A 14885-nucleotide genomic window follows, 5' to 3' on the forward strand; every position below is an offset into this window, starting at 1 on the left:
AGACCTTTCTCGCTCATATGACCCAATCGCTGATGCCACAGACGAGTACCTGCTTCTTCCTTTTCTGACGCAACCGCTGCTTCACTGACCTGAGTACTTCCTTTTAACCTGTAAAGATTTCCGACCTTTTCTGCCTTCATAACCACAAGGGCTCCTTTAAAAACTTTCAAGACGCCATCCTGACCTGTAAACTTATAACCATCTGAATCCAACACTTCTAAAGAGATTAAATTTTTCTTCAAATCGGGTACATGTCTAACACTAGTTAATGTCCTAACTGTGTTATCATACATCTTAATCCTGATATCTCCCATCCCAACAGTCTGACATGACACATTGTTACCCATAAACACAGAACTACCGTTTACATTTTCATACGAGGTAAACCAATTTCTATGTGGGCACATGTGATGCGAAGCACCAGAGTCTAACAGCCAGCTATCAAAACCCTGAGAGACATTACATTCAGGTGAAGTTTCATTTATCATACATAATTCTTCAGCAGATAAAACTTCGTCTATCATACCTGAATCGACCTGATTCACTTCGTTCTTCGAGTTTTCGGATTCCTTTCGTTTCCAACAGTCCTTCTTCAAGTGTCCAACTTTACCGCAGTTCCAACATTTTGCCTTACACTTCTTTCCCTTCGATTTCGATCTGGAAGACCCCCTTGGCTTTTCTCCTCTTTCCTTTGAGCGTCCTCTAGCGACCATGGCTTCTGATGCAGCTGTTTCAGTGCTGGATTTCCTTCGTACTTCTTCAGACAGAAGATCTCCCAAGACTGATTCAAACTTCAAAGAATCAGCAGAGCTGAAGCTGATTGAAGTTACGAAGTGATCCCATGATTCAGGCAGAGAACACAGCAAGGTTATGGATTTATCTTCTACCTGTATTTTGACTTCCATCTCTGTTAATTGACATATTAGTGTATTAAAAACATTCAAATGTTCTGCAACGTTTGAACATTCTTTCATTCGAAGACTGTATAACTGTCTTTTCAGATAAATTATGTTGGTTAATGATTTTGTCATATAGAGATTTTCAAGTTTTTCTCATAATCCTGACGCTGTAGTCTCTTCAACAATGTTGAAGAGAACTTCATCCGCTAAGCATAACCGGATGGTACTGAGAGCTCGGGCATCCAAGTCCTCCGAGTCTGAAGTAGTCATAGTTGCAGGTTTCTTAGTTACCCCATCCAATGCCTTGTGCAACCCTTGTTGCACAAGCAGATCCTTAACCTTCAGTTTCCAAAGAGCAAAATTGCTCTTTCCGGTGAATTTCTCCACCTCGAATTTTGCACTCGACATCTTGGCCATTTTTCTAGAATTTCAATCTTCAGTCTTTAAACTAGGGTTTTTTCTTTTCAGAAACATAATCTGTCTTTGAAATAGGGTTTATATTTTTCTTTTCAAAAAATAATAATTTTTCTTTATTTACAAACCCTTTCTTGCAAACCCCTTTGTTTTTTTTTTACAAACAAACAAAGAAACCCTTCCTTTTTTTTCCTCCAATATTGGTATAAAAAACCACCCCTTAAAAAAAACTTGATTTGATCAATCTGCTGTCTTTGCTTAAAAAAAAAGATTTTTGCTGAAAATAAAAAAAGTTCTGGAAACTTTGATCAATACCCGGATTCAATAGCGACTTTAGCCTGCAGAACCTCGCGCCTCTCCACTCTGCCCAGGTTCCTCATGCACAGACTTAGCAGCAGCTTCTTCTTCACGCTCTGCTCATATGGACAGTATTGGGAGCACACTGGACAGAGCAGCAACCTTCCTTCTCACGCAGATTCTAGACCAAAGTGGCAGCACTTAATGCAGACAACAGGTCCACGGCTTCCTCCTCACGCTGCAGTCAATGCAGCCCTTGAACGGTTACGCAGAGGTCATTCCACGCAACAACGTCCTTTCTGCTCCAGCGCGCAGACAACAATGGAGTTCACGCAAAAGGACAGCAATGGAGTTCACACAGAGGGTTTTGGCAAACGTGCTCTGGTCTTCACGCAGGCCACGCAGGCAGCAACTTCTGGTCTGACAGTGTTCTTGCACGCAGACTAATCACATACCACACAGCAACAGCGAGCTCTGGTCTCTCTCCTTCACCAGGGTTTTGGCAAACATGCTCTGGTCTTCACGCAGGCCACACAGGCAGCAACTTCTGGTCTGGCAGTGTTCTTGCACGCAGACTGGTCACATACCACACAGCAACAGCGAGCTCTGGTCTCTCTCCTTCACCAGTTTTCTCTAATACACAGCTTCTCTACGCTCAACTACACACTCAGCCACGCCACCAGTTTGCTCTAATACACAGCGCTCTCTACGCTCAGCCACACACTCAACCACGCAGTCTATGCTGAAATTATTTTTCAACATAGGCAGATTCACACTCACGCTGGCTCTGATACCACTTGTTGATAGAATAGAAGAAAAAATAGGAGAAGAAACAACAAAGAAACCACAACAGAATGACCAAGAAACTAAACTGAATTTGGATTGGAATTTTTATTTAACAATGATTCTCCGCATTACATTTCATGAACATTAGATAGTTTTTATATCATCAAGTGTCGTTACATAACTAATTATTCGGTATAAAATTGTCTAGTTACATTTTACCTAAAGTTACTAATTCGTGGTCAAAACTAACAATTCTTGCTTCCTGTAAGTCGAGGAATTCAATCCCTGAAATGGTTTCAAGGACTTCCACTCTCCAGTGAATCAACAAGAGCTCGTACTTCATTTTGCTCCTCATTTGATGATGGGAAAAGGATTCATAATTCTCAACGGTAATGTCAGAGTCCTCAATCCTCTTTAGCTCGCTCGCCTTCTGACATCGGTTGGCCGCTGGAACCTTCGAATCGAATTGCAGGGTATACGCATAGACTTCTTGGTTGCACGCTCGCTCACCATCAACGCTGATCTTCCCTTATTGGCTTCTTCACGATCCAATCGGAACTCACACGCATAACTATACTCGATCCGTTTTAAGAGAGTCGACCCTAAAACCATAAATGATGATTGGTGGAATTTTGTGCCGGCTCGACTTTCTTGGTTGAATGACAATTATACCCAGAGATTGAACGAGGTTCCTCATGCTAGATCCTTCACTTCGTCCCTTCCAGCAAACATATTTTTCCGAACCTAAGTTGAGGGATTTTCTCATATAGCCGTCCAAACTGGCAGGATTCAAATCTGTCGAGAGACTATGCAAAGCAATCATATATTGATACACAGAGCAGATTCAAAAAAAAGGTCGTATTAATTCTTTACCAAAAAATATATACAATTGAGTTTTATGGAACTCTTGTCCGAATCCTTTCTCGTACTAGGCTGGGAGCTTCCCTTCCTATTCTACAAATGCTTCTATAAAATAGTATTTTTCAGGAAAATATCTCTACAATCAAAGAGAAATTGGACATCTGTCCAGTAAACTAAAACTACTAGATTTCTAACTCTACACTTGTTACATGGCCAGACACTAAAACAATCTAACACCTCATCTACTAATTGGCAATATTGCAATGAGCGACATGGCTAGACTAACAACCTATATTCCCATTACAATTTCTACACAAAAGTTAAATCTCCTTTCTAGAATTTACATGGCTCCCTTGGGTCCTAAACAAAATGATTTGCTTAGGGTGATGCTCCTGCATAAGAAAGAAGAACTAGAAAACAAGGAACAACATTGTGTCACGTTGCTTCTTGTCATTCAATCTTCCAACTGCAGTGACGAATTATAGTGAAAGAAAAAATAATGAATTCAATCCAGCATCCCCAAAATTGATGATATCGAGCTTCAGTCAACGATATGTACATTTCCAAATTCCAGTTTCACCTTTCTAGTAGACAAGTCCCTAAGAGTGGGAGTGTAACCAGGGCGGCATAGTGAGAGGACTTCTTTACCCTGCTTAATTAACCTTATCCTCGTAGAATTTGGCTACTTGAAAAGGAAGAAAATAAAAAGAGAAAATAAACAGAAGCCTCATTCCCCAAGGCATCACACTAGAAAACTGCCAAAACCAAGATGTAAATATCTAGCAACTAAAATCATGAAGCCACGCAATGAAAGCAACACACATTATAGATGGGGATATGGTTTTTGTAAAGAGAATGGGCATTGCCAACTACATAGAATAAGAATAATCTTTTTCGTCTGTGTTCTTATGCAACATTCTGTTTTTTATTCAGGAAAACAAAATGATGGTTTCCACCATTTAAGGATTTGGGGCTACTATTTTATCAAAATTGCATGAATATCAACTAAAAACACATCAAGTCCAAAACCCATTTATGGCCACTCGTTATGAAAACTTAAGACTTGGGTCATATGGAGAAATGGATAAGATTGGTCACAAACATACAATGAAGGAATACACCCGTGAAATCGTCTCATTTAAGTCCCTGTACAGCTCTTTATCTACATATCCATTGACTTGTCATGACAGAGGTGGTGAAGAAGGTCCAGAATCCAATCAAGGAGCAAGATAACCCAAGTCATACATACCACCATATCCTCTAATATCCTTCCAGCTCTTCCTGAAGAACTGCTGATCTATTGACATGAATTGTTGCTCTTCATGATTATTAACACCCAAGTACAAAATCTAAGGACTTTATAGCTCAACAATGTAGCTATACTAGACTCAAAATTAACATTTTTTGAGTTCAATGATAGAGCCATCTCCTGATCCTGAAAAACCTATGGTCCAATCTCATCTTTGTGCCAAATGTATAAACCCAAATGCTGAAAACCACCAAATCATCATACTAAGTCTGGATCTCCTATGGTCCTCTGTTTCTTCTGTCAAATATGGGAACCCAGCTCAAGATCTGTGACAATTTCTTTGGTGGATCCACCAAAACTTATGTGATTACTCTTGATTTCCCAAGCAGAGAAAAACAAAAATCCACTAAAATTATGTGGTTACTCTTGATTTCCCAAGCAGAGAAAAACAACAATCTTTCTCAGTATTCAGATTTCAATTCTCTTGTCAAATGAGCACCCTCTGTATGTTTGGAAGTTTAAAATGCACAATATATGGTTACGTTTGACTGAAGTAATTGATGTAAGTTACATGGACCATGGTATGTTGGGCACTCTAAAAAGGACCGCATGAACAGTAATTACTTGTATAAGTTGTTATGGACTACGGTTCTTTCAAGTCTCTGTCAATCCATTGGTTTGAAGAAAATTAAGGGCAAGATTACAAGGAAAATCTCCTTCAATATCACACCAAAAGTTAGTCTGTCAGCATGCTTTCGAGACCATAAAGATTATTGAAAGTTCTATTATAAAACTTGACTGTCAATTCAATGTTGTGTCATCTTCAATACAATCCAAACATCTTCTAAAATCCATTTTTTTTTCTCCTTTTTATTTCTGCCTGCTATAAATAGAATGATTATTGTATATGTCACGGTGAATGGTGTTATCTATTTCAATATGGAAATGGCTAAAGAGGAGGTTCCTATCGTGTCATAGACGAATGGTGTAATGATATGATCTTATTTCAGAAAAATGTTGTCCTTTTACATCCTTCAACACAAATTTCTATATCAGAATGTGACTCCCTAAAGGCTAAAACCAATCATTTACGGCTAGATTAAGTTGCACATGTAGGATGTGTAAATGGATGTGTTAACTCTGAAAATCCCATATTCTTTAATATAATGAAAAAGGCTGTAGAGTTCTGACACAAGATGTCTTTCATTTCTTCAAAATGATGTAGTAGACACAGAACCCACCCTGTCCCATATAAAAATCAGAAATCAATATAAGGGCAACATCCAACTCCTCTTTAATATCTCCCTGTCATTTGAAGAAGCAAACCAAATAAAAAATCTTCAGGAAATTGACTACTGCAATCTGTAGGGATCTCAAAATCCAACTCCTCTTTAATATCTCCCTATCATTTGAAGAAGCAAACCAAATAAAAAATCTTCAGGAAATTGACTACTGCAATATGTAGGGATTTCAAAATAAGATAGGCCCTTGGGCAGACACTTGTTGAAACATACATAAAGACAAGTGGAAGAATCCATTATTGGTAAGCACAAACATTGTGAATGTTAAAACATAGCGATATTAAGAGGATATCATGACTATGGAGTGAAACATAGCAATATTAAGTGGATATCATGACTATGGAGTGAGTCCTATAGATTATAGTGATAATTTCTCCTCTAAGTTTATAGAAAAATACTCCGAAATTATATGACATGGTTTTAATTTTTTTTTGTCATTTTATATTTATATTATTTTTCTGTGTCATGGCTATGACGTGAGCTTCACTCACGCCAGAGTCCAGACTATAAAAACACAAGTGCATACAAATTCCAGTGAATGTCCATAGCAATAAAAGTGGAGAGAATTTCTAGAGAGCGCTACATATTGACATAGAAGCATTAAAAATTTGGATGCAACGTGCATTGCGATGAAAAGAAACAGCATCTATCCTTCACTTCCATGCAAGGAAAAATACAAGAATTTGATGTGAGGCCAACTACAAAGCTTCTACTAAACGGAATATGTGAGAGCTTTGACAGCAAACAAGCGTGAAAGAGCAATATTTTCATAGGCAGCTTTCACCAATTTCAGAGATGCTTAAGAATAACAAAATGAATTTTCATGAGATGAATCCATACAACCTTTTCCCTCCATTCCTCCATTAATGGATGGACAATTGAAACACATCAAGACATCTAGTTCTACAATCTCTTTAGTTACAAAAGCATCTAGTTTTCATGTTGAAAACTATTCTTTTCCAAAGTCTGACATCTTCATAGGCTAAAATGCAAAATTTGGATCATTCGATGCCACTGCATTATTCCTTATTGCATTCATCGGCAAGAATAGCAGATATGCTTCGTTTTAAATTCCTTTCAGCAACACTATTTTCCACCAAATCCTTTCTAAGTCTCTCCAACATAGTTGACACATCTCTCATAGTCGGACGTTCTTCAGGTGAATCTTTTGAGCATAGCAAACCAACATGTAGGAAATAAACTATGCATTTATATGCATCATTTTCTCCAATTCCATGTCCATCCATCTCCCTCAAGAGACCACTGTCAATTACCTCTTTCACTCTATTTGGAAATGCTAAGTTCACCCACTTATGCAAGTTCAAGTCTCCTACAAACATTTCACTAGTTGGCCTTTTTCTAGTAAGCATTTCCATAACAGAATGCCATAGCTATAAACATCCCCTTGAGTGGAAACCCTCTCACCCAATCCATACTCTGCATTCAAGAAAACCTTGATCAAAAATTACTCACAAGTCTATATATGATTGTTATGAAGAAAATACAAATAAATATAACGTTTTAAAAACTCCATACCTGGGGAAATGTAGCCCACGGATCCTTTTATCCTCATTTATATGCACTCCATACAGAAAGTTGCAGAGAGAACTAGCTATAATTGGCTTTGAGAATTGAAACTGCAAGAACCACACAACTACAAGTAAAGGTATCTTGGCAAAAATTCTGAATCTAAGGTAAATATAGAAATTTTTAGTATGAAACGTGAAATTCAGATAGCATTATGAATTGAGGATAAAAGTTCAGCAAAATTAAGTGTACATTGCCCCCAGCTTTGTTGATCTAGTATATGGGGCTAAGCAAGCTAAGTGGTGTATTTGGGGGCGGACAGTCTATATCAATCGATTTTTCTCTGGTTTCATTGAAGGTTTTGTGCTTTCCCTTCATGAGTTCAGAGGCTGAGATATCAATTGAACGTTGCCCAAATCCAATTTCAAATTCTTCATCAATCGATACTAGAAACTTTCAAAGTAAAATATCAATCTGTTAAGAGAAAGTTGTTTCTCTCCCAAGTTTCAATGTATCACAATAAGAGAAAGTTGTTATCACAGTAAGTAGATCAATATTCTCCCAAGTTTCAATGTATCACAGTAAGTAGATCAATATTCTCCCAAGTTTCAATGTATCACAGTAAGTAGATCAATATTATGTGCAGGGAACCTGCCATGGTCTATGATGATATGCTAAGAGAACAAAAATTGACTTTTCTAAATAGACTTGTTTCTTATAACCATCTGAAAGGCACTGCCACTGACATATTTTTCATGTTTAGTGTAGGGGAGTGAAACCATGATTCAAATGCCAAGTGGTCCAGAATACTAGAAATTGCTCTTAAAAAAACTTTAATGAGGCTTTGGGTTTGACTTCTGTTCGGATTCCTTGTCATAATCAGTAGAGAAGCTCAACTTATTAGTAATCAGCTCATCAAAATTACTTTGCCAAACAACAGAACAAATGGTAATTTCACATCTGTACTACAATACTGGCATCGGTAATTGCAACATAAGCTCATATTTCCATCATTTGCTGAAAATTCTAGTAAATCTATGAGAATACCTTGTATCTCTATAAGATAGAAAATGTCCTTTGTATTAGAAAAAAATCACCAAAGAACTATCATAGATCTGAATTAAAAATAATTCTACATAAATGCTCCACACATGTACTGCCATAGTCTACAATGTCAACTGGTTAAATGGTCAAAGCATAATACTGTTTAGCTTTTCCACTAATTTATCGACTAGGCATACTCTAATTATGCTAACAGAATCAAGCATTAGAAAGAAACAAATCCATGTAAACATCATGCTAATGCTTCGTTTTTAGCTTTTAATCGGTGAGTTAGGACATCTTCCCATAAGCTAAACTCAATGTTGGCAACAGAATGTGGAAATGAATGTAAGCCAAACAGCATCAAAATCTACGGAATCAAAATCTAAAGTGTAATTATCTTCGTTCACTGTAGTTATTATGAGTAAGAAGATATGCATTACAGCTGCAAATATCCAAGCCAAAATTATGTTGCCCTTATGGGCTCAAAGGAATAAGATGTTTCTGGTTTTTTTTGCATATCCTTGGGCTGTTCTCTTTGACTTTCACGTCCATTGGGGTCTTGCTGCATTCAGACCTCCCACTCAACGCTGAGAATGCAGTTGCCTAATAGGCAATGAATTTGGTCTGATCCCTGAGATAAAGATTAGTGAGCTCAGTCTAATATACTAGTCCCACAGAGCCACTTGGAAGGACGGAAGCAGAGGAAGCAAGAAGAAATAGAAAACAAGGAACAACATTGTGTCACATTGCTTCTTGTCATTCAATCTTCCAACTGCAGTGACAAATTACAGTGAAGGAAAAAATAATGAATTCAACCCAGCATCCCGAAAAACTCATGATACTGAGCTTCGGTCAACGATATGCACATTTCCAAAATCCAGTTTCACCTTTCTAGTAGACAAGTCCCTGAGAGTAGGAGTGTAACCAGGGTAGCATAGTGAGAGGACTTCTTTAACCAGGGTGGCATAGTGAATGTCATAGTGTAACATAGGGTCGCATAATTAACCTTATCCTCATAGAATTTGGCCACTGAAAAGGAAAAGGCACTCAGAGTCACTGTTAATGGAGAAAATAAACAGAAGCCTCATACTCAAGGCATCACACTAGACAACTGCCAAAACCAAGATGTAAATATCTAGCAACTAAAATCATGAAGCCTCCCAATGAAAACAACACACATTATAGATGAAGATATTTTTTTAGTAAAGAGAATGGGCAATGCTAACTACATAGAATAAGAATAATCTTTTTCATCGGTGTTCTATGCAACATTTCTGTTTGTGATTCAGGAAAAGAAAATGATCATTTCCGCCGTTGAAGGATTTGGGGCTACAATTTTATCGAAATTGCATGAGTATCAACTAAAAACACATGTCCAAAACCCATTGATGACCACTGGTTATGAAAACTTAAGACTGGGTTTATATGGAGAAATGGATAAGATTGGTCACAAACATAAAATGAGGGAATACACCAGAGAAACCATCTCATTTTAGTCCATGTACAGCTCTTTATCTACATATCCATTTGACTTGTGATGACACAGGTGGTGAAGAAGGTCTAAAATCCAATCAAACAGCAAGATAACCCAAGTCATGCATGCCCCCATATCCTCTAATATCCTTCCAGCTCTCCCGGAAGAACTGCTATTGACGTGAATTGTTGCTCTTCATGATTATTAACACCCAACTGCTAAAATTTAAGGACTTTATAACTCAACAATGTAGCTATACTAGACTCAAGATTAACATTTTTTGAGTTCAATGACAGATCCATCGCCTGCTTCTGAATCTATGGATATCATGGAGTGAAACATAGCAATATTAAGTGGATATCATGACCATGGAGTGAACCCTATACATTACAGTAATAATTTCTAATTTTCTTCTCTAAGCAGGAGAATACTCTGAAATTGTATGACATGGTATTAATCTTTTTTTCATTCTATATTTATAATATTTTTATGTGTCATGATGTGAGCTTCACTCATGCCAGACCATACAAACACAAGTGCATATAAATTTTGGTGAATGTCCATAGAAATTAAAGTGGTGAGAATTTCTAGAGAACGCTACATATGGACATAGAGGCATTAAAAATTTGGATGCAATGTGCATTGGACTGAAAAGAAGCTGCATCTATCTTTTACTTCCATGCAAGGAAAAATACCAGAATTTGATGTGAGGCCAACTACAAAGCTTCTACTAAATATACGAGAGCTTTGACAGAATGACAAGCGTGAAAGAGCAATATTTTCATAGGTAGCTTTCACCAATTTCGGAGATGCTTAGGAATAATAAAATGAATTTTCATGAGATGAATCCACACAACCTTTTCTCGCTATTTCTCCATTACTGGATGGACTTTTGAAAAACATCAAGACATCTGGTTCTACAATCTCATCAAAATATTCCATTACAAAAGCATCTAGTTTTCATGTTGAAAACTATGGCACAAATAAATATTACATCAGATTACTTCTACTACTAAAATAATATAAATACTTGTAAAATAATATCAAATATTTGCAATTGGAAGAATACAAATCTCTTTCCACATACATCTTTATAGACTAAAATGCAAAATTTGGTTCATTTGATGCCACTGCATTAGCATTAATCCTTATTGCATTCAAGTTACTATTGGCAATCATAGGAGAGATGCTTCTTTTTAAATTCCTTGAGCAACACTCTTTTCCAGCCAATCTTTTTTAAGTCTCTGCAACATAGTTGACACATCTCTCATAGTTGGACGTTCTTCAGGGGAATCTTTTGAGCATAGCAAACCAACATGTAGGAAAGAAACTATGCATTTATATGCATCACCTTCTCCAATTCCATCTTCGTCTATCTCTCTCAAGAGACCACCGTCAATTACCTCTTTTACTCTACTTGGAAATGCTAAGTTCACCCACTTATGCAAGTTCAAGTCTCCTACAAACATTTCACTAGTTGGCCTTTTTCTAGTAAGCATTTCCAATAACAGAATGCCATAGCTATAAACATCCCCTTGAGTGGAAACTCCCTTACCCAATCCATACTCTGCATTCAACAAAACCTTGATCAAAAATCTCTCACAAGTCCATATAAGATTGTTGTTAAGAAAATACAAATATAAATAATGTTTCAAAAACTCCATACCTGGGGAAATGTAGCCCACAGTTCCTTTTAGAGCAGATGATGAAGTAAGTGAATCACTAGAGGTTGCACCAATTAATTTTGCAATCCCAAAATCTGTTACATAGGCACACATGTTTGCATCCAACAGCACATTGCTTGGTTTTAAATCACAATGCACTACTTGCACAAAAGAATCATGATGAAGATATTCCATGGCATGGGCCACATCTATGGCAATATCCAATTGTGTTCTCAATCCCAACTCACACACATCCTCGTTATTGTTGCCATCTTTATTAGGATATAAATGCTTCTCTAAGCTTCCATTAGACATAAACTTGAACACTAAAGCTTTGAAATGGAGATTGGAACATGAGGCTATGATTCTCACAAGATTTCGATGTCGAACCTTTTGCAAGACATTACACTCTGCTTTGAAACTCTTCACAACTTGGTCATTTAGGAAATGGAAAATCTTCACAGCAACAAATGTGCCATCACTCAAAATTCCTTTATACACTGATCCAAAATTTCCCTTCCCCAACAAGTTTTCTTCAATAAATCCATTAGTTGCTCTATAGAGCTCTTGATATGAAATACTTTGATGCTCTGACTTATAGGAAATAACTTGTGGAAAATCAAAGTTTCTTATATGAAAATTCCCTCTTTTGAGAAAACTCAAAAATAGACAACATAGTACAAATCCAATAGCACCAACAATGGGCAATAGTATTTTTTTCAAAATACCAAAATGATTTTTTGGTTTTGGACATGCTGGCAAGGAAAATACTTGTGGCCCACAAAGACCCAAATTTCCATTCAAGGATATGATAATGGTATGATTTGTAGAAAACTCTCCTTTTGATATTTCTCCTTTAAGATTGTTAAAAGATAAATTCAAATAGTGGAGTTCTTTCAACTTGTTGAGAGTAATGGGTATTGTACCGGAGAGGGAGTTGGAAGAGAGATCCAAGCTCATGAGATTTTGTAAATATCCAAGTGAATCTGGAATGGAACCTTCTAAGGAATTGTTGGATAGATTTAATGATTCGAGTGCAGTGCAACTTCCAAGTGTTGGTGGAATGGAACTGGTTAATAAGTTTGCAGATATGTCTATAGCTAAAGCATTTCCAAGTTTCCCAATCTCAGGAGGCACAGGTCCATCCAAAAAATTCGATGACAAATTTAAATAAAAGTTCAAGTAAGGAAGAGTGGCGACTTCTGGTGGTATTTTTCCACTAAGTCTATTATGAGACAAGTCAAGTAATGCCAAATTTCTACAATCTCCTAAGCTGGTAGGTATTTTATCTGAAAAGTAGTTGTGATGAAGATAAAGGATCCTTAGTTGTTCAAGATGGTGTAAGGAATCTGGAATGTTTCCAGAAAACATGTTTCTACTGATATCTAGAAGACCAAGATGTTTTAATTGTTTCAAATCATTGGGAAAATTTCCTCCTAATCTATTGTTTCCTAAATCCAGCCTTTCTATTTTTTCAAGGTTACTTAATGGTGGTATACTGCCATTTAAAAGATTTCCACTTAAATTTAGAAAGTTCAAGCTGCTCAGATTGCCAATATGTGGAGGGATGTTTCCTTCTATTATGTTGCTTGAGAATGACAAGTAAGACAAATTGACAGAAAGTGTGCTTATCACATGGGGCAAAACACCACTTAGTTTATTGTCACTCAAGTCTAGATCTTGCAAATGGGAACAATTGCTAAGAAATACAAGAAAAGGCATGGTTGTAGTGGTTCCGCTATCAAGTTGATTAGATTGTAAATCTAGTCGTTCAAGGAGTGATAAGTTACCCAACTCTACTGGCACACTCCCACTCAACTTATTGTTGCCTAGTGATAGTATCTGGAGCTTGGAACAATTTCCAATAGAATTTGGTATGTTTCCACTTAGTTTATTTCCCCATAAATAAAGACTATTCAAATTAAATATTTTTGACAGAGAAGTGGGAATGATGCCTACCAATTCATTCTCATTTAGAGAAAGCACTTGCAGATTGGTGAGCAGACCCAAATCTTCTGGAATGGTGCCAGTGAGTTTGTTTTCAGAAATGTCCAAGTAGATCAAAGCAGTGAGTTTGTTTTCAGAAATGTCCAAGTAGATCAAAGCAGAAATATTTGATAAAGAGGTGGGAATGGTACCAGACAATTCATTGCCATTCACAAGAAGTATTTGCAGACTGTTGAGCAGACCCAATTCGTGTGGAATCATACCACTAAGTTTGTTACTGAAAATATTCAAAAGAGTCAGAGTAGAGATATTTGACAAAGAAGTAGGAATGGTTCCAGACAATTCATTTTCTGATAGCTCAAGTGTTTCTAAACCTGTGAGCAAACCCAGTTGTGGAGGAATGGCACCGGTGAGACTATTTCCTCCTAAAGCCAAAACAGTCAGCGATGAAAAGTTGCCTATGAAAGAGGGAATGGTACCTGTGAGGCTGTTTACTGCTAAGTTTAGGAATTGTAGACGTGTAAGAGAACCCAACTCCGTGGGGATGCTTCCGTCCAGCTGATTGAAAGACAACGTGAGTGTTCTCAACCGAAAGAGGCGCCCCAATTGAAGTGGGATATGACCGTGAAGCTTATTTCCAGAAAGATCGAGGGAGTGGAGAAACGACAAATTGCCGAGGGCAGGAGAAATGGTGCCCTGCAGACCCATGGCAGTGAGGTTGAGCGTGGTCACTCTGTCCAATGGATGGCGGTGGGTGCAGGTAACCGCACTCCAATTGCACAAGGGGACGGCTAAACTCCAATCAGCCATGGATTGATTGGGATTGTGGGTGATGAGCGACCTGAACTCCAATAGGGATTGTCGATCATCATGAAATGTGTGAGCGGAGGAGGAAAGGAAGAGAAACAAGAAGAGCAGAGAAAATGGAAAAGAGAAACAGAGCATCGCCATGTTCGAAATGGAAATGGACACAGGGAGGAGGGAATTGGGAGGAGGAGAAATACCATTGCGTTCTATACGCAATCTTACGCCTATTTAACACGGAGCCCGCCGGTAGCAAAGTCAAGTCAACATATTCGCCCACCAGAGCTAAAAATATAGAACATAAATATTAGACAAACCAGCGTAGTAAAGAGTGGAATAAAAAAATTCCAACCCTGATCAAAATCGTATTTGAAAATGTAATTGAAAACATTTAATTAACATACACGTGTAGATTTGTTGGTAAATTCTATCTGAAAATGTAAGAGAACAAAATTTAATTGATATATATATATGGTTTTTTTTTTTCACAGGCAAAACAAATAAAATAATTAATTTAATTTAATTAATATGGAATGTACGTTTGTTTTGTAAATTCTGCTTAGGTAAAAGGAAAAAAATTACATATGAAATGTAAATTTATTTAAGTTTAATCTATTA

The 14885-nt window shown here is 37.2% G+C and overlaps 1 protein-coding gene across 1 annotated transcript; it reads right to left on the reverse strand.

The window, feature by feature from the left end:
- Window positions 1–7852: 7852 nt before the first annotated feature.
- LOC149225093 (uncharacterized) lies at window positions 7853–14477 on the reverse strand. The gene is made up of 2 exons (XM_089386448.1): window positions 11519–14477; window positions 7853–11419 (listed from the first exon to the last, which is right to left on the reverse strand). Exons 1-2 carry the CDS (start codon window positions 14412–14414, stop codon window positions 11049–11051), a joined length of 3267 nt encoding a protein of 1088 aa, XP_089242574.1. The 5' UTR covers window positions 14415–14477; the 3' UTR covers window positions 7853–11048.
- Between the last annotated feature and the right edge of the window lie 408 nt (window positions 14478–14885).

This window comes from Pinus tabuliformis, chromosome Q, assembly GCF_031772625.1.
Source record: "Pinus tabuliformis cultivar Carrire ecotype Pingquan chromosome Q, CPIR1, whole genome shotgun sequence".
Lineage (NCBI taxonomy): Eukaryota > Viridiplantae > Streptophyta > Pinopsida > Pinales > Pinaceae > Pinus > Pinus tabuliformis.